The 27,181-nt window shown below is 41.8% G+C and overlaps 2 protein-coding genes across 2 annotated transcripts in view; one reads left to right on the top strand and one right to left on the bottom strand.

Moving 5' to 3' along the window:
* Positions 1-27,181, top strand: part of cenpp (centromere protein P) — a gene marked incomplete at both ends in the record, with an annotated part of 145,405 nt that overhangs the window by 74,469 nt on the left and 43,755 nt on the right. The gene's annotated exons all lie outside the window — the stretch shown is intronic.
* Positions 2,831-15,337, bottom strand: aspn (asporin (LRR class 1); the record flags this gene model as incomplete). Its single annotated transcript, XM_080728576.1, has 7 exons — positions 2,831-3,037; positions 4,353-4,491; positions 6,538-6,631; positions 7,955-8,065; positions 9,003-9,216; positions 13,453-13,565; positions 15,094-15,337. 7 exons carry the CDS (start codon positions 15,335-15,337, stop codon positions 2,831-2,833), a joined length of 1,122 nt encoding a protein of 373 aa, XP_080584702.1.

Here is a 27,181-nt window from a genome sequence, read left to right as displayed (position 1 = left end):
GTTCAATTAGTGCATTAATCACATAATATAAACCCTATATACTGTATATTTTACTGTGGTTCCCCAGGGCTTTATACTAAGTAAGCTACTACCAAATATCTTAGCCAATAATAGCTGATCTAGCACAAGCTCACAACGTGTAGTAGATCACCCAACGTTGGCCCCAGAACGTAGGGACACTAGGGTTCATGTGGTTGTGTGTATTATCTATGAAACCTTTCATTTCATTATGAATTCTGGAACACACACACTCAGTGTGTTGATAGGAGATACAAACGCTACATTACAAATATTTACTTTTCCCTGTAAACAATAATTTTGTTCATATTAATGGCGGTCGATATTGATCAGAATTAGGAAGCTGGTGGTTTCAGCTGTGTTGTGGTGGGTGGGTGGTCCCGCTGTCTTCTCAGATCTGCTTCAGCTAGCTTCCTCTGTGCTGGCTTAGCTACAGCTTGACCCCACACTCACACAGCCAGTCAGAGACCTGGAGACGGCATAGGTTGTTTTGTTAAAGTACAGTATGAATGGGCCTGTTACTAAGCAGTTACAACAGTGTCATGTGCATAGATCATGACACTCCTAGGGATTGGGGTGGGGGGTCGGGATTTTGTCTAATCAGTTACAAACAGTGTTGTTTTTTACAGCAAATTTTGATTTAGTTTTAGTCATAGTCTTTTGTCATTTAATTTTAGTCATAATTTAGTCACCTGAAAAGTTTTAGTTTTAGTCTGATTTTAGTCAACTAAATATCATACGATTTTAGGCGACTAAATCTACAGTTGATTTAGTCGACTAAATGTATTTTGGCAGGCCTTGATGGCATCGTAATGACTGATTTTACACTTGGTGCTGAAAATAGCAGATCTACAAGCTCACAACGCGTCGCGCTGAGACGCGTTGTGAGCTTGTAGATCGGCTATTTTCAGCACGCAACACCTGTCCCTCCCTAACGTTTTAGTCATCACAGCTTAGTTTTTACTTAGTTTTTATTTAGTTTTCGTCAGTGAAAAAAACTGGTTACAAATGAAGGTCGAGTTCACCACACAGCGTGATTCCTAACTACCACCACATTTATGTACATACAGATCCAATGGATCCAACTGGAAGGTACTCAGAATACCTCTGATCTTTAAAATCACTGCAGTTTTTTTGACAGAGTGAACTTTCATCAAAACTAAAGTTCGAAAAAATAAGGTTCAGGTGACCTCTTTTCAGCTGACCAATCACTTCTATTTTCTCTATGAATGCAGGTGTGTGTTGAGATTTTGACTTGTCTATTATAGTGTGTCTTTGGCAGAGAAAGAGTGAAAACCACCGGTCTGGTGGTTATGGACTGAGTCGCTACAGTAGGATCGCAGTTAGAAACTGAGCTGTGCGTTGCAATGCCACTTGCCCTTGTGTTGTTATTTTTTCCATACTGGCACAGAATGCGCTCCGGGGAAGCGCATTTTTCCACTCACAAAACGCTGTGAGTGAACACGGCCTTATTTGTCCGAGCAGGAACCCACCTAAGCCCTGCAGCAGCAATATCCTGCGTCATTTATGTCTATTGGAACCCTATTTTAGCTGGCCGTAAACCCGAAATATCATCAAACCGCCGAGGTTGTCATCGTTATTCATCAACGACAGTGGAACGCATCCCGCTAACCAAACACACCCGGCCTGAACTGTTTTCAGAGGACATGGATGAAACAGAATACTGCAGAATGTTATTAAAACATTACTTGTTGCAGACATAACTTTTGAAAAGCAAGTGGTGATGATATGGACAGTCTGGTCTGTAACACAATTTACCGTGACTAAAAGCTTCAACCTGTATTAATGAGGCATCACCAAATTAATAGTTTGTGAAATATTTTTTGGGTTGGGTTGCTTGCCATGTTCCCGGTGTATAGAAAGTGGACCTTTACTGCTTTACAAACGGTCATATCACCATTAAAGCAGAGTAAACCAGTGGCTCTTAACCTTTTCAGGCTGCGACCCCCCAAATAATCATTATTGAACTGGGGACCCCCCCACCCTGACGAGCCCTTGAGTTGAAGCATTACTTTTTGTATAACATGGTTCTATTGTGAAAATAGCAGATCTACGTGCTCCTAACGCCTCACGTTGCGAGGTGTTGTGAGCATGTAGATCGGCTATTTTCACAATTTCTGCCTCTAACATTTGACAATTAGACCAATGTTTAGTCATTTTAGAGGTATTAAAAAGTCCTTCAATTGTCACTTTAGAAAGGTGTAGATACCCTCTATATACTTAAACTTTTTGTTGGTTTGTTTGCTGTAGAGTGAGAAAACAATGTTGCACATTAAGTTAATCATCTGGGGACCCCCACAAATAATGTGGCGACCCCCCTGGGGGTCCCGACCCACAGGTTGAGAACCACTGGAGTAAACGACAAATGTCAATTTGAAAACAAAGTGGGGCGTGACTAGGGGGACTGTAAATTACCATTTGAGAAGTGACATTCTGAAGCCCCCCCCCCCCCCAAAATAATCATATTTGAAGTGGGGACCCCCACCCTGACAAGTACTTGGAATGTACACAGCACGAGTTGAGGCATTTCTTTTTGTTTGATTAGGCTCCACAGATAGATATTGTGAAAATGTCAAGTTAAAAACCCATTATTTGACAATCTGGTCAATTTGAATGTTTTTTGTATAGTTTCCCGATTACTTTTGCTGCCGCCCCTTTCTGGTGGTCCTGAGTCCCGACCCACTGGTTGAGAACCACTGAATCCTAGCATAATTTTGTAAACACTGTGGTTTATTTGGCACTCGGTTTTTTTTAACGCACCGCCATTGTTAGCTCGTAGCGTAGAGACATCCTACTTCCTCCTCCTGAAGTTGGATGCCAGTTGGACGCCGCGGCTTCCCGCCACGCAGCGGAACGCAGTGGGCGGAATGTTCCAGTACCTCACTGGGTTGGCGAACAGACTGATGCTACTGTACTGGCTCTTCTTCTCGCTATCCCTGCTGGGGCAGAAGTCATTCACCCCAACATAGTTGATTTTATTACCGTGAAGAAACATCACCTGGGGAGACAGACACACATCAGCGGGAAAAAAAAACATCTCATCTTTCCATAGCAATTACCGTAAACGCCATCTCACATCACGTCACTGTAAAGGTCAATTTATGCTTTGCGTGTGCAAGTGGCAATTCATTGCAATATTATGAATACAAAGTGGAAAAAGTCACATCATCACCTCATCATTTTCTGAGGAAAATTATATTTTTGCCTAAATACAGTGGCCACCTCTGTTAAAATCTCCTGATTGAAAAGGATCATGCTGTTCCCACCTCATTTTTATTTTTTAAGCGTGTGACATGGCCTAAGTCACATAGTCACTTAAGTCTTGAGTATGACAGTACTCAACAAAAAGTTAAGTCAGGTTTATAATGGCCTGAGTCAAAATAGAAATTGTCGTTTAATCCTCCTTATGTTACACAACTGACAGACAGTGTTATTTTTATGTCAATAGACGGGTTTCTGGTCCACGTTACACTGATAAGAACTAGATGCTTGTGCAGGGTCGGTACCAAAATTAGCCAATGAAACCAGCACTCCCCAAAACAACAGGTTTGGGGATTAGACTGAATTGATTACATGATACAGTCACCTGTGCATTTTGTCTCAATGTTTGTAAACAAGAAACCCGTCTATAGTCATACTGTATATGTATATTGTTATAAACGTTTTGGGTGAAATTATTAACACATCATTTGTTTAGGATCAGTTCCTTCTGTTTTCTGGAGAGAGAAAAAGAATGATGTAGGGCCATTATTATAATAATACTCAACGACTAACGATAGATCATGTTTACTGTGGTGATTGTAAGCAACAGTGATGGAAAAAGTACTCACATTTATTACTTAAGTAAAAGTATCAATACTGCAATGTAGAAATACTCTCTTACAAGTAAAAGTCGGAATTCAAAATGTACTTGAGTAAAAGTATGAAAGTGTAGGCATCAAAATGTATTTAAAGTACCAAAAGTAAAAGTACAAAATGTTTGAAAGATCGGCTATTTTCAAATAGCCAAGGTATAAAATAGGGCTAAAGTCGTTTATGTATGTTTTATAATATTATAATTTATATCTGCAAAGTAACTAGAAACTAAAGTTTTCAAATAATTGTAGTAGAGTAAAAGTACAATATTTGGTTCCGAGATATAGTGGAGTAGAAGTAAAAGTATTGGAAATTGGAAACACTCAAGTAAAATACAAATATTTCAACATTATACTTAAGTACATTAAGTAATTACTTAAGTAAAATCACTTAGTTACTTAGTCACCATCCTTGACCTGGAGGTAATATGGTGATACCGGAGACCAGGTGCAACGTACCTGCAGGTACCTCAGGGAGCTTAGACCAGGTGGGACCTTCCTCAGTTTATTGTGCTCCAGGTGGACTTCTCTGACGTTGGGGACGGAAGCCAGACTTCCATTCTCTACAGACTTGATCTGGTTAAAAGCCACACTCAACCTGCGTACAGACAGACAGACAGGCGTGCATTAAGACAGGCAGACAGACAGACAGACAATCAGAAGGATTAACATTCATTATACAACAAGAAAGATTTCAGCTCTGTCTAATCACTATCTAAATATGACTACCACCGATTATAAATAATGAAGCCAATATTCAGCCTGGACAAATCGTCAGTGTACTGTGTGCTAGAAGCTGATCCCACTCTGACATCATCATCTGAGCTGCTGAGACGTGTGTTGATGACACAGCGCTAGGCCTAGAACTACCAGTTTTATGTGAAGTTTGCACACATAGTAGCTAAGAAAGAAAAATACATTTAGAATCTACAGCTAACTTTTCTAATAGTTACAGCTACAATGAGATTGAGCTAACTGTGAAGTTTTGTATTTGTGTGGTATTGTATTGGGCCACCCCACTAGGGCTTTTAACCTTAGATCTTAGTTCATGTACGTAACTCCTCGATCTCATACAGTCTTTGGCGAAACTGCTTTTAATGAGTTTGCCGCTTCATCTTGGTGTGAGCCACAGAGTCATCTCAAACTGGGCTCTCTTGTAAGCATGGAGGGTTTTAAAAATAGGATAAAGGACTACTTGACTGTCTGCACATGTCCTGGCATTGAATGACATTAATCTGTTCTGTTTTTTCAATTCTATGTTTTATGTTGATATCTGTGTCTTTGTGAAACGTAGCTTAACTGCTGCTGTTTTGGCAAGGACTCCCTCGCAAAAGCGATTTTTAATCTCAATGGGACTATTCCTGGTAAAATGTACAGTAAGTGGGGGGAAAATAACAAAAACAGAGCCATCTCAATGGGATTGGACTACCCGAGTCAACAGGGACTAGTAAATGTCTCAGTTAGATCCCATTTATTTCCAGGGAAAGTGAGAACACTAGCAAAAAAGGGTTAGGGTTTTTTTTTTTTAGGCAATTGCTCCACAATATGACTACATGTTGTATTTTGTTGGTTACTGTTTAATAATAATCACAATATTACAGTACACTCGAGGGTGTTCTTAGCCGTCATCATTGGCACTTCAGTGACACTTGGAGAACGACGTGCTTGACCGCATCACTGTTATGCCAATAATGAGGCTAAAGCACACCCTCAAGTGTAATATCGCTTCATTGGTGCCTGAGGAAAGATGGAACTTACATTTCAACCGTTCAAGACAAAGTACTAACTAAAACTACAGAGGTTAAATGTAGCAGCTTTTCATAATATGCAGTGCCACTATGATATTACAGTATGTACATATCACTATTGGGCTTTTTGGATGAGTACTGGTTTCAGCCCAAGTCTAACCATACATTCTAAATGTATCTACCGGTGTTCAGCAGCAATAAGTAGCCATCTAACCTCTGGCTAATCATAGCCCCAACTGCTAGCATAAAGCAGTGGTAAACAAAATGTACACATTGGTTTCATTTCATCACATCAGCACTCAGTTGACTGTATGTATAATTATATCTACGACTACGTGAGTCTTCACAGGAGTTGACACTAAGGTCTCAGAGGTACTTACCTGTCGGGCAAGTACAGGTCATGTTGTACTTGCCCAAAGGGCATGCCCGCTTGCCTGAAAAGTTAATCGTCCATTATAAAATGATGATAAAATTTGCGCTTGTAGAACAAATTTATGTTAAATCCAATCAATAACTTCCAAGTACCGACAAAAAACAGAATGAGTGCAACTGCTAGTGATAAAAAGGAGGCATTGTTCTTCATAAATAGCCCAAGACAATCAAGCAACCTGAAAGCAAACTCCACTTGCCTGAAACATTTTATTTACTTGCCACGGGTAGTCGGGCAATTGTTAGTGTCAACCTCTGTTTCACCATCACATTGCTCATAAACATATTTTAAAACATACACACACACAGTCGTGGATTATCTCCGATAGCATTCAGTAGTAGGTCCTTTGTGCCATTTGCTATTGTTTTTATCAAGTTGCATGGAAGGATATAAAAAAAATAAGGAAAGCTGAAGACCCCTTGTTCAAACATAAAATTCTGTTCTGGTAAATGAGAGTCATACATACCTCTGTACGTTTTTAAATTTTTTGAAGTCTTCTATCTCCACTTTTGAAATCTTGTTGTAGTCGAGTTGAAGCTCCGTCATGGAGGAAGGCAAGTCTAACACACACGCACGCGCACACACGCACGCACACACACACACACACACACACACACACACACAGACACACACACACACACACACACACACACACACACACACACACTTTTACAGTCTTGTTCTGTTGGTACAACAACAGTCTTGCATTGCTCATGGTCACAGCATCAACTAGAAGGGTGCGATTTTGGGGAAACGAGGAATCACGAGGAATCCGCTGAGAAATGAATTCCGTCTTACTGTTTATACCAGTAAGACTCCCTAAATTGGGAGATAAGCGACCGTCAGGTCGCATGTAAAAACTGGCCTGATGGTGGCGCTAAATAGGACAGATCCATGTTGATGACATGAGTGTAGACATACTGTGTACCGATTTGCGTGATTTTAGGGCAAAATCTGTAGGAGTCCAAAAATGTGTTTTGCAAGAATCTGCCTCATGGTGGCACTAGAAGAAGGCCATGTGAGCAATGAGGGGTGGAGGTAGTGGTTTGGCAGCCAATGAGTGTGTGTGCAAAGTTTGGCATGGATCGGGGCAACAGTGGCGGAGATATGAGAAGGGGAAAAGTGTGACGTGTGACTGACTGACAGACTGACAGGCTGACTGACAGCCGGTGGAGGTTTTGATAGTAACTGCGACCTGATGGTCGCAATTATATATCGTGATGTCAAGTGAGGCATGACAAATCATGTCTTAAAAAAGGGTCCATTGAACTCAATGGACTTTTCGGATTTCAGAAATGTTAAATGAAAACAGGTTTACTTTAGATCAGGGGTCTTCAGCAGGGGGTACGGGACCCCTAGGGGATCCTCAGAGTTACTACAGGGGGGCCGCCAAATCTTTGTGTGATACAGTAGGATCATTATTTTAAATTAACAACTTGGAACCCTCGCATCCCGTGAACTTTAGCCAAAAATAGCAGATCTACAAGCTCGCAGAGGCGTTGAGAGCTTGTGGATCGGCTATTTTCGGCAAATATGTTTGATGTAGAGGTAAAAAAGAGCAGACCAAGTACAGAGTGAAAGGTCAAGTATCAACGATTTAAGTGGTTAAATGTCTGAAAATACACATTAACATGAATCCAACATAGACTGGTGACTGTCAAACAAGTCTATGAATCTATCATAGAAATCGATGAATATCTGCATCACACATGTATACAATATGTAGTGGGGGTCCCTGCTTCGTCTCTCTCTCTCAGCTAAGGGGCCCTTGGTCTGAAAACGTTGAAGACCCCTGCTTTAGATTACATGAAAGTTCTTAGACCTAGAACAATAGTCTGGTTGCCTATATAGCAGCCAAACTAAATAATGAGTAGTTAGATTACCTTTTGGTACACTAGTGAGCTTGGCCTCAGATATGCCCAGGTACTCAGTGGACACACCATCAAACGCTCCCAACTCGATGCCACTGTTGGCTAGAGGATTGGCGCCCAACTCTGAAGGACAAGAACAAACAGACCGTCATCTTACTGGATTATACTGTAGATCCCGACCCATGTCAAGATTTTGAGAGTCCTGGTTTGGGCTGGGCGATCAAATCACTATGACAATTATTTCAAACTTTACCTCGATTACGATTAATTAAACGATTACAATTATTACAATGTTTAAAAATAGTGAAGATAGCCGATCTACAAGCGCACAATGTTGTAGACCCAGCTATTTCTGCTATTTTTGTTTGCCACCATTGTACAACAAAGTATAATACAGGGTGAAGTGGTTAGTCAGACCAATCGGTTATATAAATCAATTTGATTGTTGACGATTTGTTGATACACTGTATATAAAAAATATGAATTATAATCGATCACATAAGCACTGTGTCAGTTTCGCAAGAAAGTTGAACGGCACTGGTTCTTGAACCAAGGTTCTTTTGGTGGAAAAGGCCCCAAAGAGATTGCTCTAGTCTAGACCAACCAGTGGTTCTCAAAGTGGGGTCCAGGGACAAATAGACCCTTACAGGTCTGTAACTCTGAGAGTGTACGAATGGAACGGGTCCATTTGGTTCCATTTGTACACGCTCAGAGATACTGTATGGGGGTTCTTGAAATTAAAAGGTTTGAGAACCAGTACTGCTCTAGACAGTGTTTCTCAGTGGGCGCTTTTCGACCGGCAAAGAACCGCTTCGAGTTCTTTCTCCCGCCTATGGGATGAACCAGAGGTGAGCTTTTCCACCGAGAACCAAGTTGGTTCAGAACCGTAAAAGTTGGTTCGGAACGTGAACCAGAAAATCCTTGGTTCCTCTGGTTCAATCTGGTGGAATCGCAAGCCGGTTCGCGGCCGTTTCGCAATAACAAACCAAGGTTTCAAGAAAGTTGAATGGCACTGGTTCTTACTCAAACCAAGGTTCTTTTGGTGGAAAGTGTTCCTTACCCAGTATGGTGAGGCTCCTCAGGCCTTTGAAGGCCTCCTTCTGGACTCTGCTGATCCTGTTCTCAAAGAAGCGGAGCTCCAGGAGGTTGGGGGGCAGGTTGGCAGGGATCTGAGTCAGCAGGTTGTAGGACAGATACAGCAGCCTGAGACGGCCCAGGTCCCTGAACGCCTTGGGGTGAATGCTGGACACCTTGTTGTTGATCAGGAACAGAGCCTGGACGAAGAGACGAGCGCAATAAGTCCACACTGCTATACGATAGTACAATAGATAGAGGAAGGTCTTACACTATGTACTATACTAGCGCAGTGGTTCTCACACTGTGTGTGTGTGTGTGTGTGTGTGTGTGTGTGTGTGTGTGTGTGTGTGTGTGTGTGTGTGTGTGTGTGTGTGTGTGTGTGTGTGTGTGTGTGTGTGTGTGGTGAGGGGGTCCCCAGATGACAGTGACGTGACAATGTAAGTAACCTTCTAATACCTAAAAAAGGAAAAAAAGCAAAGAAAAAGACCATTATCAAAAGTATTCAACAAACGATACCAAAAAACATCCAAACATTGGCCAGATTGTGGCCTCCATATATGGGCATTCCCATATGAAGTCCTTTTAGATATGGGCTTAATATTGATGACATCAGGGAACTCCATATATGGGCATAAAAGGGATTCTGTTAGTCTGTTACAGTGAAGCCACAGCGTGATGTCAGAATTTGTAGATCGACTAGTTTCGTCAAATATATTTCACGTAGAACGAAAACATATAGATCAAGGTCAAGGTCAACGTTATTGTCCACAAGGGAAATTTTGCTTGGAACCTGGCTGCTTAGAACCACCCAGTTCTAAGCAGCCCTGGTGAAGTCAGATCTGTTACCGTACAGTATATGTGCTTATTTGGGTGGATTACACCTTTAAAACATTTTGATGATGTAAGCACATGTTGGCGTGTGATTGGTGCTTTGATGACGGCATGCTGTGGTTTGAGTTCCAGCTGGAAGCCAACGTTGCAATCAAAGACCTTCATCCAGACAGCAGATGTTGAGTCCTTCCTGTTACTGTCTCAACAATGCCTCTCCCCTACCCAGGTTATTAGCCATTTAGAACGGGTACACATTATTGTGTATCATTATTTTATGCTTTAACTATTGAAAAAATAGCAGATATACAAGCTCACAGCGCGGCACCGAGTGCCGCGCTGCGAGCTTGTACATCTGCTATTTTTGAAAAATCGTGAAAATTAGAATTTTGACCCGATTCTATAAGTGTCTTTTGAATCCTTCTAAGATTTTTTGAAAAACCTATGATTCTATGTCAGCAATCTGGCCAGCCATCGTCAAAGAAAAGGTCCTTTTCACTTAACTGGAGCTCAGTTAGTCTGTTCTTGAGAGACTATTATGTCAGTGGTGCTCAAACCTTTTCATGTGAAGGACCCCCACAATGATATTTATTAGGCCACGGACCCCCATCTCAAAATATTTAGTTCCAGGGACCCCCCAGAAGCAAAATTATAGTTACAAACGTTCGCTTTGAAAATACATATATTCAAAGATTTGCACACATTTTCACGACTTTTTCAAAAATAGCAGATCTACAAGCTCGCAGCGCAGCACTCAGTGCCGCGTTGTGAGCTTGTATATCTGCTATTTTTCACTTGTTAAAGCATTCAATAATTCTAGGCCTAAATGGGTTACTAGTTTACAATGGTTCATTCCTTTCTATTCATTTTATTTACATTTTTTAAGACCAATTTTTGTTTATAATTATTAGTTTGGTTTGAGTGTTTGAGTTTATTTTTGTGTAATGCAGTATATGGGGTAGTCAATGTCATGGGCAAAATCCAAATGTACAATTATACTTTATTCTTCTCCACTACCTGTCATTCTTCTCAATTATTTGGCAGCTTTAGTTACTTATTGAGCATTTATACAAATGGTGATATACTGTATTATTCGGTTATTAGGTTAGGCTAACCCAGGCCACTACCGAGTGGCACATACTGTACATTAAATTAAAATAAGTGCCTTTACCAGCTGCAACATTAAGTGATGAACACAATGCATTACTAATAATAATCCATTAATAGGATTGTACTTTCACGTTTGGTGCTGCAAGTATATTTTGATGACAATACGTTGTATGTTTGACTAATAATATGTAGTGTGATTTATGGGTGTGATTTCTTGTTGGCCAGTCAGAGAGACAGACAAACAGACGGTGTTGTTTGTCCCTGTAGGACCAACAGACAGTGTAATGCTGTGTAGATGAATGGAGATAATTAGCCTACAGCGGGCCGCTGCTGGACCGCTGCCAGCATTCTAAACATCCTCTGATCACAATATGTTTTGCATTGCATGCCTCTTTCATGTGAACGCAGCAGGAGTGCAATTCAGCGCAACATGTGAAGTCGGAGCTCATTTAAAACGAGTCGACAGGCGGGCCCGTGCGCAGAGAGGTCTTTTAAGGACAGGACGGCGTGTCGTATATTTATTAAGACAACAATCCTCTTGTTTGTTCGTGACCTTGTCAGGGCATCTCCTGACATGTTTGAGTACCAGCCCACTGGCTCATGCTGCCACAAAGACTCCACACAGTCTGCCTGGGGTTTGGGTTCGTGAGATCTTTGTTTCACTGCTCCACAACTAAGCATTCCTCAATCAAACAATGTCAGACTTGCCCTCTGTCCATTGTTTAACAAGTACATGAAGAGTGATGTGGTGGTCGTGTTTTGGGGGGGGAGGTTAAGCTTCTGACTTACGAACTAAAACCAGCTTTTCCCCACAGCGCAGTATAGACCGTTGCCGGCCGGCTTTCAGACTCGTAAACAGTTGTAACACTGCCTCGTGGGACGCTAGGTGGGCGGTCAGTCCTATGTACTGTAAATGTACAGGATTTGAACGTGTGTTTGCATGGAAGTCGCTTTTAATGATGACTGTGTGCTCTGCCACAGCAATTTGCCGTTCATGTTTCATAACACATGTTACACTATTCTGCCCTTCATGCATCTCATCCATGGCTATAACATTTTGACTCTCATGAATCATGATTACATGTCCTTGTTACTTGGAACTAAGGCCGACATGACTTCAAATTAATATGATTATTTACGATTAACTCATTCCCTGCCAGGCCCGATAGTCCCGAGATTATTCCAATGTCTTTCCCCGCCAGGCCCGATAGTCCCGAGAATTAAAAAAAAAAAAAAAAAAAAAAAAAAAATTCAAAATTTTTTTTTTGGACCCCAAAAAATGGAGTAGGCATGATAGCAATCGCGAAATTGCATGTTTAACCCCCATAGCAACCCCATCTTTCAAGCATGGCAGCCATTTTGGCAGCCATCTTTGTTAAACATAGTGGCTGTTATCTCATGAATGCCTGAACGGATTTCCATTCGGATTTTTTTGTTTGAAAGCTGTGAGCAATGTGGACACACGTGGTGCATTATCTAGGCATGGGTGTGCATGATCCGTGCACACCCAATTACATGGAAGTCTATGGAGACGAATGGCAGGTGGGAGTACGGAGGTATGTTAAAATGGCGGTCAATGTGTTAATGAACGATTATTTTCATGTTTTCTTTTTACACTGCCATCATAGTTCTCTGACGAGATGAGGGATATACAGTACTGTACTGTAGGCCAGTGGCTCTCAACCTGTGGGTCGGGACCCCCAGGGGGGTCCCCAAATTATTTTGGGGGGTCCCCAGATGATTAACTCAATGTGCAGCATTGTTTTCTCACTCAACAGTAAACAAACCAACATACAGTTTAAGTGTAGGGTATCTGGACATTTCTAAAGTGACAATTGAAGGACTTTTTAATACCTCTAAAATGACAAATACAATTTTGGTCAAATTGTCAAATATAAGAGGCAGACTTTTTTTAAATAGCCGATCTACATGCTCACAACGCCTTGTGAGCATGAAGATCTGCTTTTTTCACAATAGAACTGTGATATACAAAATATAATGCCTCAACTCTTAGTGCTCGTCGGTTCAAATATGATTATTTTGGGGGTCGCAGACTGAAAGGTTGAGAATCTCTGCTGTATGCAACTGTATGTCAAGCTGTTAAGTCTGGGATATTTCTTACTAAGGGAGTCTTATCTTTGTGATTTTAAGGAAACACACAAATGAACGCACACATTGTCTGAAATTGAGAAAAAAGGTCAGAACACTCTCTGTAGCAAAACAATGGTACAGTACCACCTTTGCGGGTCTATTTGTATACTCAGAGTTACGGTGAACCTTGAGATTAATATTTTGAGAACCACTGGTATTGTGATTTTATAGCAGATGTGAAGTCCACATTAACATACCAGCTCTGACAGTGTGGGGAAAAACCGGTTCCGTAAACGGTTCCAAATGTGATGGAACCGATTCCAGTTCCTCGATGTTGGATCCGGTTCCTTTGTTTCCGGATCCCAACCCTAATAAAATGAAGTCTTACAGAAAGTTTGGCTTACGTAGAGGTCTTTGAGGCCTTTGAAGTCGTTTTCTTTGATATCAGTGATGTCATTGTTCTGGAGGTCAATCATCCGTGTGTCCGCTGGAATCTTCTCTGGGATGGAGATCAGACCTGTAGAGACACACACAAACGCGTGCACACTTAAAAGTGGATACAGTAGCATAGACATTTTGACAACATTATCTCAGTCAATTGATTGTGTAATGCATGGCTGTGTTGTTTTGTTAACACTAATGTTGTGTAGTAGTGATTGTGGTATTGTGTCATGGGCCATGGCATCTGTAGGGTCAGTGGCGACTCCAGAAAATTGTGACTGGGGGGGCTATGGGGGAGCTGGCTTATTAATAGGGGCTAATTAATTTAAGGAACAAACAATAATGAATAGTACTCATATGACAAACGTGATTCACTCGCACCTAGGTTATGGATAACTGAACAGACCAGATCATTGGTAGTTTCCAGCTCCAAATCTGAGGACTGTAGGTGAACGGATAGGGTTTTTGTGGGGTTGATGCTTTATAGCATGGTTTACATAGAAGTCAGTCAATTGTCTTTCACATATTCATATATATTTTATCTATTTATTCCTTTTAAATATTTTTCATCACAATTGGGTTTGTGAGGTGGGGGGGCTTAGGGGGTGCTAAGCCTTCACCAGGGGGTGCTAAAGCCTCCTCTAGCCCCCCAGCCCCCCTGGAGCCGCCCCTGTGTAGGGTTGACACTGTGTGGAGACTGAAGTACACATTCGATTTTTTTCCAGTGGTAGTGGATGGAGGTGGATTTTTGTCCAACCATGCAACAACAACCAATTGGTGAGAAGAGGAGGTTGTTAGGGAAAGTTAGCAGAGTCTTTGACCAATCTGGGAACTAAATGCTTACCAATAGCTTTCTTCACAAATGTGTTCATAAAGGTGTCTACTATCACCTCTGAACTTTCTCAAACCCAACTCCCTTGGGAAACTTTGTGGGAGCCAATCAAAGTTGGGGTCTCATTGACTTTTACCAGCTTTGCTGACAGAACGCTCTGCTTCTCAATGTTGGTCACTGGCACTTTTTGTGCATTTCATCAGTGAAACAGCATTAATTGCGTTTGCAGTGCGTTTGTTTGGCTTGAGCACGACTGCCTCTGATCTGAAAGCGAGACAGGCTGAGGGAGGGAGGGATCGCAGCGCAGGCAGAGAGTAGTATGAATAATACACGTTCCGGGGTTAGGGGTGAAACCCACCTCTCACAGTGTGTTTCCAAACGAACCATTGAACGTGCATTGTAAATGCCCGTGCTTTAACTGTGATATGCGCGAAACCCAGGACATTTGAAGGAATTTATAAAATCCCCCCGGACAGGCCGGACAGCCCCCTAAAAGAGGACATGTCCGCGGAAAAGAGGACGTATGGTCACCCTAATTTAATTCTTGATCGCCTCTTGTCTTGATTGTTTAAACATGACGTCATGGGCCGCTATGCTCGATTACAGGCTCGACAAGCCTGAAGTTTATTGATACCGGGTCTTGACTGTTATCGAGTTTGTAATGGGCTGTAATGGGTTTCGAGCCCCATTTATACAAGGCACCTACTTTGAGAAACCCTGCAGTGTACTGTAGTGTAGTATTGTTGTGTTATGCTGTGTAGTGTTATGTTACCCTTATCAGAACACTGCACCACATGCGGGAAACATTGACACCCCTTTGGACAATCTTCATCCTCATCATCGTCGTCGTCATCATCATCGATATCGTTGTCATCGTTCCCCCAGCGGTAGGCCGGTCTGTCGGCCATCATCATGGCGTCATAGTTCCTCATGTAGTCCATGACGTTCACGTTGACTGGCTCGTACGGCTTGCTGTCGCCGAGCGCCAGGAGCCACAGTAGGAGGAGAGCCCTCATGGTGCTGTTGCTAGGAGACCGTTGCTCAGTCCGTCAAATAGCAGCCCAGCCCAGAGTCCTGTTGCAACAGACCAATAAAAAAGGAGGACTGGACCATGATGTCATCACACTTGAGGAAATGCCTCAATTGTATAACTTTATAAAGTAGAAAACCTAGAGCCAGGTCAGGAAAAAAGGTTGGAAAAAGGGCTCATACACTGACAGAAAAAGGTAGAGGCTCTTGGGATGCAAACATATTGATTTATTTTCCAGGTGGAAAAGGTAGTCAACAAATCAAACCATGGCAGGTCGCACGACAGAAATAAAAGTCCATAATATTTACATCTCAAAAAGAGATGTATCTCTTTAGCCCCTTCTGTCGTTATCTTGTGTTTCATAGTGCAGTAATGCTTTGACAACAGAATTCCCCTCGCGGGATCAATGAAGGTTTATTATCTATCTAATGTTCGGAACATACACTCCTGTTTAGCCCAAAACCTGGTGCGTTGTGTGTAGTCAGCATGAGGCCTGGGGAAGCGTTTTAGAACACGACGCTGAACTGGAGCCAGTCCACTGGGTAAGAAGAGGGCATGCGAGGTCTGTGAGAGCGTTACTTATCGTACCAGTGTTTCCATGCAAACTCATAAAAAGCACTGATCTCAGCCAACACCTCACGCTGCATACGAACCCCATCTGTGTCCATTTACCAAACATTTTGCAGTGTTGTTAAAAAGGAACCCAGCATTTCATCAAACACGTTTAAGAGCCAGTGGAGAGTTTTCGGTGCATGGAATGTGGGGTTTGCGTGCCGCGTCTCAGGACTGTTCCACTGCCTCGTCAGTGGGTCCACCACCACCACCAGCCACAACTATGTACTGGTGGTCCCACGTCCTGCGCAGGCAGCAAATACCTCGGACCCTGCATGGGCCCCGGGCCTGCAAGCCCACATACTGCTGCCAACTAGTCTTAACATCAATCTAATAATTAGTCTTAACGTCAACCCATTAACTAGTCTTAACATCAATCCATTAACTAGTCTTAACATCAACCCATTAACTAGTCTTCACATCAATCCATTAACTAGTCTTCACATCAATCCATTAACTAGTCTTCACATCAATCCATTAACGAGTCTTCACATCAATCCATTAACTAGTCTTCACATCAATCCATTAACTAGTCTAAACATCAACCCATTAACTAGTCTTAACATCAATCCATTAACTAGTCTTCACATCAATCCATTAACTAGTCTTCACATCAATCCATTAACTAGTGTTACATCAATCCATTTACTAGTCTTAACATCAACCCATTAACTAGTCTTCACATCAATTCATTAACTAGTCTTCACATCAATCCATTAACTAGTCTTAACATCAATCCATTAACTATTCTTCATATCAATCCATTAACTAGTGTTAACATCAATCCATTAACTAGTTTTAACATCAATCCATTAACTAGTCTTAACATCAACCCATTAACTAGTTTTCACATCAATCCATTAACTAGTCTTCACATCAATCCATTAACTATTCTTAACATCAATCCATTAACTATTCTTCATATCAATCCATTAACTAGTGTTAACATCAATCCATTAACTAGTTTTAACATCAATCCATTAACTAGTCTTAACATCAACCCATTAACTAGTCTTCACATCAATCCATTAACTAGTCTTCACATCAGTCCATTAACTAGTGTTAACATTAATCCATTAACTAGTCTTCACATCAATCCATTAACTAGTGTTAACATCAATCCATTAAGTAGTCGTAACATCTTTCGATTCTAAAAACGCCTTTTAATCTTGACTTAAGTTTTCAGAAAAACATAAAATAGTTATTACAAAATTACAAAACATGTACAGATGTGCCGTTTTAACTCTTCTGTATTTCCTGCAATTGTGGCCTTGTCAAGAAACCACTCCATTCCCATTGAAAAGCAGAATCCACCTTCATAGGTAGATTCAAACTTTGAAGTCAGAGAAGGTCAAAATAGCAAAAATAGTTGATCTACAATGTAACTAGTTAATAATAACTAGTACTAATAACTAGTTTGTACATAATCTCATACTGTAGTACTAAATGGTCTTTTCGATAAAACCACATAGTGTTAACTAGCCTTAACATAAGCATCATGTGATTATCATACTATAATCACTGCACTGTTGTTAAAATACCACATCTCTCTACTTGCATGAATGCATACATAATTTATTAGCCCCATTACCATTAGTGCACTTATGTAATTAATTCACTGGCACTTTGTCCCTGTAAAACCCATTGACGTTGTTTAATTTTTTTTATTATGCAACCAACACTATGAGATCATGTTAATGAATGCAACATGTTGGCTCCTGCACCTGGGATGTCTTATTAGGTGTGTGCTACGCCCGATTTATAGACGGCTGCGCATCGTGCCGCGCAATCAAAAACGGCAGATCTACAAGCTCGGAACGCATCGCACCCTGAGCTTGTAGAGGTGCGGGTGTTAGTTTAGAGTGTGTTGGAGCGTGGAGGGCTAGCGTACCTGGGATGTCCTGGGAGGTGTCAGCCTGCAGGATGCAGCGGAGGCAGCAGCAGGATTAGTTGCAGTAGAAGAAGAGCGGCGGCAGAGAGGTCCAGTTGGAAAGCTCCAGGTTTGAGTCTCAATGAATTCCCAGTGACTGGAGAAGAACATTACATTACTCTCTCTCTCTCTCTCTCTCTCTCTCTCTCTCTCTCTCTCTCTCTCTCTCTCTCTCTCTCTAGCTGCCCCCCTCCTCCTTTCTCTCCCACCTCTCCCTCTGTCACTCTATACCCCCCACCCCCCCATGGAAACAGAAACCACAGCTGAGGTCTTGGCGTGAGAAGCTCAGTTATACTAAAGATCTCTTAAATCTCGTTCATGGATCACATTCTCTCTCTCTCTCTCTCTACTTGTCAAACACAAAGGAGATTGTTGAGTCTTTGATTTCAGAGCAGCATGATGGTGTTTACACTGTGTGTGCTCACCTCACCTCACATCGCCTGGTCTGCTGCCACCTTAAATACTCTGCAACATAAACCTGAATGCTTTGACAGAAACTGGAGAACTGAGCTACTGTACTGCTACTGGTTCTTAATTCCTCCTCCGCTACTGCTTTTCCATTGAAGCAGTTTGATCAGGGACTCATTCAGACTAGGGAGAATGTCGTAATTTCATCGCTATTAACATGATAAATGTTTGAGATGTTTTTGAGATGCATAATACGAAGGCAATATTATTTTTTGTGTCGGTGTTCTGGTTTCTGTTTGTAGTCCATTTTTAAACCAAATAGTATCGTTTAATCATGATTCATGATTGAAGTGCTTTGCTGAGGTCTGTTTGGAGAGCAAAACAGGTGGATTGCATTTCCTGAAATACAATGCTGACTTGAAACATACTTGAAACCCAGTGCAATCATGAACTTTTAACAGATCTAAACTGTCTTTGTTCCCCATTCTGAAGTCTCTTACCATTAAGGCCTGAGGCCGATTCTACATCAGTAGTTCTCACACTTTGAAGATGCTGAAAAATAGCACATGTTCAAGCTCACAGCACTGCTATTTTTGAACGCAAAAATGACACAGATGCTTTCCCGGTGCCGATGCACAGTACAGGAAGCATTGGCCCAGGTATCTGCTGGCTACATAGGTAAGCCCAGAAACAGTGTCCTTAACGTCATCAGATTATAAGAATCGGCTCAAAGATTTATCACTTTGTAAAATAAGAACATGTACAAATCACAAACCTCACACTGAGTATTATGTACTTTTTATGTTCCTTCTTTGCTTCCATGTTTTACTTGAGTTTCAACTCACTTTTATCTTAACCCTGCAAGGCCCGAATTAATTTCTACTGGCCCAAAAAAAAAAAAAAAAAATCAGATGCTGTTGTAGGAGTCCTAATCACAGGAAAATGTAAGGTTAAAAAATTAATAATGTTTTTGTAAGGTTTTATAGCCATAAATCATAAATCATGCTCTAATTTGCATTTTGGGGATATTTTTCACAATATTAACATATACACGTGTTCTAGACATTCTAATGATCACGAAAAACAATATTACAGGCATTTTACTTATGTTTTAGTGAGGAATAGCTTCAGTTAAAAAGTGAGATGTTGTTCGTCCAGACGCTGGAATTTCAACTTCTCTGGGAGGTGTGAATGTATTTATATGCAAATATCGTGGCCAATGGCATTGTAATACTAAACAATAGGATGTAATGGTGATGTTAATGTGAAAAAAGAACAGGAAAACTAATTATAACATTTTTTTTAATGATTTAAAAAACGTTGCCAAAAAGCAACGCTGGGCCTTGCAGGGTTAAAGGAGTAGTTCACCCCCAAAATGATTTTTTTTCTATTGATTAGTCATGCCATGGAGACTTGAGTTCAATAATATTTTTGGATATTCGTCGCATTCGCAAGACAAAAACGTTGATTATAGTAAATTTACCCCCATCGATTCTGGATGGGGACCCAAATGCATGGCAATGCATTATTGATTGATTGATTAAATATGACAAAACAGGATTGAAATCCCCCTCCTGCATCTTTAGTGTGTTTCAGCTGTGTAACATTTTCCACTGTCAACCTGTAGTTCTGTGCATTTTTAGTGAGAACATGTTTTAAATCCTCTTGAAATGGTATTTGGCTAAAAGTGACTTATACCGGTCCCCATCTTCCAGAGGTCACACTCTAAGCAGGTTAAACTGCTCTGAAACGGAAAACAGAAAAAGGGTTTTTAGGAGGTGGTACAATTGGTATTATACCAATGTTTAATACCAGAGTACTCGGTACCAGGGAGCAATACCAATGTTCACGCTCACAGAGTGTTCCGTTCCTGATGGGTGTACATTCTAATCTGACATTTTCTGGACACCAATTAAATCCAATCAGGAGAGAGAACCCATCAGATTCAATTTTAGAGTGTTCCAGCTCGTTTTGTTTCACCACTTACAATTTCACATGATGAGATTCTGGATGAGATCTCTCGCCTGACTGGAATGAAATTTGTATCCTGATCTGAGAATGTCTTTTCTGTTTATTTAACAGCCGGAGAGACCCCTGATACTGAATAAACACTCCATTTAACACTCAATTGTAACAAAAATATCATTCACACCCCCTTGAACGGTGCTACTGTATATTTATAGCAAAACCTAGAAAGAATCTGATTAATGGACAAGGGGCTTGGGAACTGGAAAAGCCTCACAAGAAGGGAAAAGTTAATTAGAGCTAGCGAGCTCCCCAAAGGGTTTCACCTTCATTACAACATAGATTTTTCCGTTTGGGTTTTGTGCTGAGCACAGCGCTACCGCTGCTCCGAGGCCAGGCAGAGACCCAGTAAGTATGCTCTGGTTTGGCCCAGCGCAGGGGGGGAGTGGAGAGGAGAGGGTCTCATCCACTTTCTGGGATGTTTTCATAGTTTCCAAGCTGTCCGACTAGACGTCTGCTACTTAGATGATCTGCTGTAGAACACAGACAGACCGGTCACAGGTCCTCCAACACTGAATCACTTCCTCCTCTTTCTCACTGTTAGACAGTGCCTTCCTCTTCACTCTGCCTTCTGTTCTTCATCCTTGTTCTGCCTCCGACAAATGACCTTTCTAGGAGTACAGCAAGTCTCTGTTCCTCACTATTGGTTGATTGTAAGCTCACTGGTGTACTAGGATCTGATCCTTGTACTCCTAACCCCCCGGGTCCACTGCAACCATGGAGCGTCGAGTCAGCGCCAACGCTGGGAACGTTCCCTTTTTAATCAATGAAGGGTGCTCCACTGCCGACGCCAAATTCTCCCCGGTTCATTTTTTGACGCCGGCACAACGCAACACTCCTGGTGGATCTGGAGCCCTAGCCTTACTTTTGGTTGATTGTAATTTCACTGGTGTTGTTGCTCCCTACTTTCACTGGCTGTAATGTCACTTTTGATCTCAAAGGTACAATTGAGGGGCAGGCCCTCATTTGCAATGAAGCCGACTTTACAATATAGTAAAAAACACAATACTCTACATTGTAGAGTATACAATAACCACAATATTGCAAACAGTTAAACAATTAGGCTAAATTAGACACAAATGTAAGAATCAAATTAAAATATTAATTACCAGCATCAACTGCTTTCATCCAGTGCATCAGTGCCAACCTTCAGTAGTCGCATTCAATACCAGTCTGCCGTACCAGAGATCAATTGGTAATTGGTAATACTAGTTAGTAAACAGTACCAGAGAGCAATACCAATGTTTAATACCAGTACTCAGTACCAGCAATCAGTGCAAATGTTTTTTCCAGCTGTGAACTTGGTGTGTGGCTGAAGTTTAGAGGCTGTGTGGTTAATGAGATGTTTTAGAGATGAACTCTTCAAAACAGCTGCTTCTAACATCATCTGAACATTATATTACACACAGACACACAATGCTACTTCCAACGAGCATTACGCACGCACAGACGCACAATGCTACTCTCAAACAAAAGAAATGGCACACACACTCGCGCGCACACACGCACACACACACACACACACACACACACACACACACACACACACACACACACACACACACACACACACACACTCAAATTCACACTCACACACTCTTCCAAAGAACATTACGTACACAGACACACAATACTACTTCCAAAAGCATTACACACACAGACGCACAATGCTGCTCTCAAACACAAGAAACAGCACATGCATACACACACACGCACGCACACATACACACACACACACACACACACACACACACACACACGTGCGCTCACACATACACGCACTGAATAACATTAAGTTAACACAGATGCTTAAACAGACACAAAGGTGGTGGTAATAATAATAATTTATATCTTAGTTTGAATCCAGCTCAACGTTCTTTACAAGCGTCGCTCAGTGCGTTGACTGGATGTTTCCCATTGACATACACTTTGAAATTACCCATAAACCCACACTGGCAGTAATAGTGAATCACCAGCCTCCCAAAATGAATGGAAGGAATGAGAGAAGTCATACTCCATCCCCTTGTTATTCCGTAAAGAAGCAATAAAAATGAAAAGCAAGAGAGAGTTTAAGAAGGTACAACAGAGGAGAGAGAGAGAGGGTGAGAAGGGTATGCATCAAGTAGCACAATTGTGAAGGTTTGACATGGATTTTGAACTTAATCAATTAGCTGATTCAACAGCGTAAGCCCTGTAATACAGGCAGCCGATCTTCAAGCTCACAACACATAGTGACTCAACGATGCATGTCCTAGACTCTTCTCCTTCCTGGCTCCCAAACTATGGAATAGACTCCCCATGGCTGTCAGAATGGCCTCCCCATGGCCCCCTCCTCCGGGGCTCTCATTGGCCTGGCCTTGCCTCAGACCAGAGCAGGTAAAGGTTCATTATGGAACACCAGACCAAGAGAAGCTGTCCACTCAGAGAGTGGGTGGGTCTATTGGCTGGAGCCAGGCAAAGGCAAAACATAGTTTTCTCTGCACTCTACTTGTGTGACTTAGTATATACCTTGTTTGTTGGTTCATGCTTACTGCCATCTTTTAAGTCGCTCTGGATAAGAGGGTCTGCTAAATGCCTACGCAATGATTTTCTTTTCTTCCGTTTTTGGCTGTTGTTAAATTTGGATATTTGAGAAATGTGTGCCTATTATTATTATGACATGCCCAAAATAGGGGCATCAGGTTGAAAGTAGTTAATCAACCAAAACTTCCTGTGAGGAAGAAACCTCGTATTTCCATATTTCAAGCTCACAACGTGTCCCGCTGCTATGTTAAACTGTGTCTGTGGGTTTTATAAATATTTAACCAAGTATTCAAAAGTAAAATGTATCATAACTACATTGGATCCACTGGAGGTTCTTTTTTCATACAAGGTTTCCACCCGACAGTGACAACATGTATGTCTCTGTGGATGAAAGCTCAAATAAAATTAAAAATAAAAGTTGAACAGAAAAAGAATATTTATAAGCCTACATTACAGAAAGGTCTTACAAATGTATCAGCTCTGATAAATATTTAGTGTAGTCATGTATACAGCTACAGCCTAGTGATGGAACTGTGTGCAGACGTTAGTTTCTCCCGCATAGACCAAACCACATGACATTTTTAACATGTCCGCCACATGATGACATGAGTACCGGCACAGTTAACACGTGTGTTGATCCAACACATCTTGCAAGGGCAGAGGTGGGGAAAGTGTTTGATCATTGGAGTTGGAACAGTGAACACAGCGTCCACATCTGTAACACATCCAGGTCCAGTTGGCATTGCCATCCAGTTGCACAGCCAGCAGGATGAAACGCAGTAGACCTGTTCTTCCCATCCTGGTTTTCCCTGGAGTCCCCCGCTTTTTATGATAATAATAATAATATCTTAAATTTATGTTGCTCTTTTCTAAGTACCCAAAGATACTTTATATGGGGGGAAGGATAACTTTATTAGGTTAAAACACTAAGAAAAGGCTATGACTAAAAGCAGTGGCTCAGTGAAACAGTGGTTTGTGTAGCTGGGGAAAGCCATATTGAAGAGGGGTGTTTTGAGAGCGGTTTTGAAGGATTGGATAGTAATGGGTTAGTGCATTCCACAGGGTTGGGGCAGCACAAGAAAAAGCTCTATCGCCCCCAGGTACGGTACGTGGTCCTGGGGACCCCAAGGGGCGTTGCCGTTACCAGACCTGAGGGAGCGGGAGGGGACATGACATTTGAGGTTGAAGAGGTTGTTCATTGCCTCTACTCATCACCTAAAGGCGGTGAGTAGTAGGGCATTCATCAAATATTCGAATATTTGAATATCAAAGTCACTATATATATATATTTTTTAAATATATAGTTTATAAAGATTGGCTAGATAGGAAGTCATAAGAATGAGTTGTCAAATGCCCCTGGTGGATGAATTTGTTAATGCTCTATACCAGGGGTTCTCAAACCTTTTTAGGCCCTTACCCCCAAAATAAACTGGGGACCCCCACCCTGACAAGCACTTGGAATTGTAGGTATTACATTTAATGTTACTCGGTTCCGCAGATAAATATGCGAGGCGTTGTGAGCATGTAGATCTGCTATTTTCACAATGTTCGCCTCTTGCTTACTTAATATTTGAGAGTTTGGCCAGTCCTGACGAATATTCGAATACTTTGAGGTCGAATAATTTGAATACTAAAAATCACTATTCGTGAATGCCCTAGTGAGTAGTATTTCGAAGTGGATTCTTTGTTTGACCGTAATATGGTCTCTGGAAGGGGTACTGTTGAGTAGGCGAGCAGCTGAGTTCTGGACATATTGGAGTTTGTGTAGGACTTTGGAGGTGGTACCATGGAGCATACTGTTGCAATAGCCGGGCCGGAATGTGACGAATGCATGGATGAGTGTTTCAGCTACAGAGAATGACAGAGAGGGCTGGAGACGTACAATGATGATCTTGAGGTGGAAGAAGGCTGTTTTGATGACCTGGTTTACATGGAGGAGGAATGAAAGGGTGGGGTCGAGAATGATGCCCAGGTTGAGGACATGGGTAGAGGGTGTGATAGTGGTAGGGATGGGACGATAATCGTTATTATGGTTTATTGTGATAAAAAAAAACACGCACAATTATCATATCGTGGAGAAATGTATCGTGAAATTATCCTCCTTCATGCACTGGGATCAATTCACCTTTTATTTGCCGAGCTGCATATCTGGTACCATTTACACCCTCTGTAATTGGTAAAACGGACCTGGAAATAACATACTTCATACATTCTTTTTTTCACTCTCTACCAAATCACTTTGCCAAAAAATAGCCGAACTACAAGCTCACAACGCATTGTCAGCTTGTAGATCTGCAATTTTTTGGCAAATGTTCCTCACCAGGGTAATGGATATTAGGGATATTTTGATTATCACGGTAATTTCGGAAATCGCAATTTCTTTGGTCACAATAATCATGACATGAAATGTTCATATCGTCCCATCCCTAGAAGATGTGCAATGATTTTGTTACATGTGGGAGGAGTGAAAGGTTGGGGTCGAGAATGATGCCCAGGTTGCGGACATGGGTGGAGGGTGTGACAGTGGAGCCATCAGTATTGAGTGAAAAGTGTCGGATAGAGCAGTTGAGGTAGTTGGGGCCGATGTTGATGGTTTACCGTTACGACTTACTGCAGTTTGAGTTTGAGAAAATGATTTTGCACTTTACAGGCAGTGAGTGTGTAGAGTGACTGGCTGTGGTTATGATCTTGGTGGAGAGGATTCCTTTGTCTGTCATACAAACTCAATGACCAGCTTCCTCGTGTCCTGATGGCTGCACCCAGGGGTGTCACAAAGGGGGGGACTGAGTTACTAGGGCCAAAAGGTGAAGGGGCCTTAATTATTTTATACTTTAGCTTTTGAAAAATAGCAGATATACAAGCTCACAGCACAGCACTGAGTGCGCGTGTAGATCTGCTATTTTTGAAAAGTCGTGAAAATGTGTGCAAATCTTTGAATACGTGTATTTTTTAAGCAAACATTTGTAACTCAAAAATGTTGAAGGATTTGAAATATTCAAAGACACATTTTCAAGATTTTTTAAAAATAGCAGATCTACAAGCTTGCTGTGAGCTTATAGATCTGCTATTTTTCAATAGTTAAAGCACAAAATAAAGTGAGGTAATGCGTTCCCAGTCTAAATGGGCAGTGAATCCTTGTACCCAGGGCCCAGAATTTGGTGAGACACCCCTGGCTGCACCCCGCGACTGACACAGCCCTGCGTAGGCACCCGGGCCTGGCCTGAGTCTGCGCTCTGTGGATCGCACTTTTGTACTCTTCTCTGAAGACAATTCGAGTTTATCATTTTGGGTCATTATATACAGAATAAAATCTACATGTCCGAACCAGTTCCTCTTCCAGTGGATCAGTAGTTCAGATGGTCCAGCCAGCACCCGTCAGAAGCATGCAGTGTGTCTGGAGTGTGTGGTTTTGAAGTGGCTGTCCATGGCGGATCTGGACGCGGTACAACATGTTGGTTACTCAGATATCCAGAACCATTCTGGGTCCAATCCCATTAGCTTCTTGTCTGCTCACATCATGTGGTTACTGGTTAACACTGTTTCCACACACACTGCTACTGCGTCCGTCCGTCCGTCCGTCCATGCGTGCGTGTGTGCGTGTGTGTCAGTCACGTGGCTTACTGACATCAGATCGTTGTCTACTGTAAGTAGAGGGCAAAGAATGTTGTTTCTAACGGAACGCTTTGATCTGTGACTCACCGAGAAGGAGTTTGGTTGAACACTTCCAGTTCTAATGGCAGCATGCATGGCACCGCTCACTGCTGCAGCTACCTACAGGTTTACCTAGCTAGCACAGGGATCCCCCAACGTGGGGTCTGCACAACCTCTGACCATTCGCTGGTGGTCCTCAATGACCACATACTGTACATGATACATACAGTATGTATATAATATTCACACGACCATTATACGTATAAATGTTGAACAGCTGATGCTGCTCTCACTACTGTTTTGGGTAGTCCGCTTAAGAAAACAAAAGATGGTACTTACTAGGGCTGTGCAATTAAGACTGCAACTTTATAACGTGCAATCCACACATTCACACAGCAGTAGGATAGCTGGGAGAGAGAGAGAGAGAGAGAGAGAGAGAGAGAGAGAGGTAGACAGTGTAAGAGAGATAGAAATGAGGCAATCAGGATAGACAGACAGTAGGAAATCTGAGAGGGTGACATTGCAGGAGAGACACAGAGAGACAGACAGTGTAGCAGAGACAGACCGTAGGAAAGCCGAGACAGGAAAGAAGACTGTGGTGGATCTGGTCTTATATGATAATGGAACATGTGACTCGTAACCACACACTAACCACTCAAAGTATCCCTGCCACCATTTGTA

This window comes from Nannobrachium achirus, assembly GCF_963921795.1.
Source record: "Nannobrachium achirus genome assembly, chromosome: 6".
Taxonomy (NCBI): domain Eukaryota; kingdom Metazoa; phylum Chordata; class Actinopteri; order Myctophiformes; family Myctophidae; genus Nannobrachium; species Nannobrachium achirus.
The sequence above is the reverse complement of the archived record's forward strand: the minus strand, read 5'-3'. Positions and strand labels throughout refer to the sequence as shown.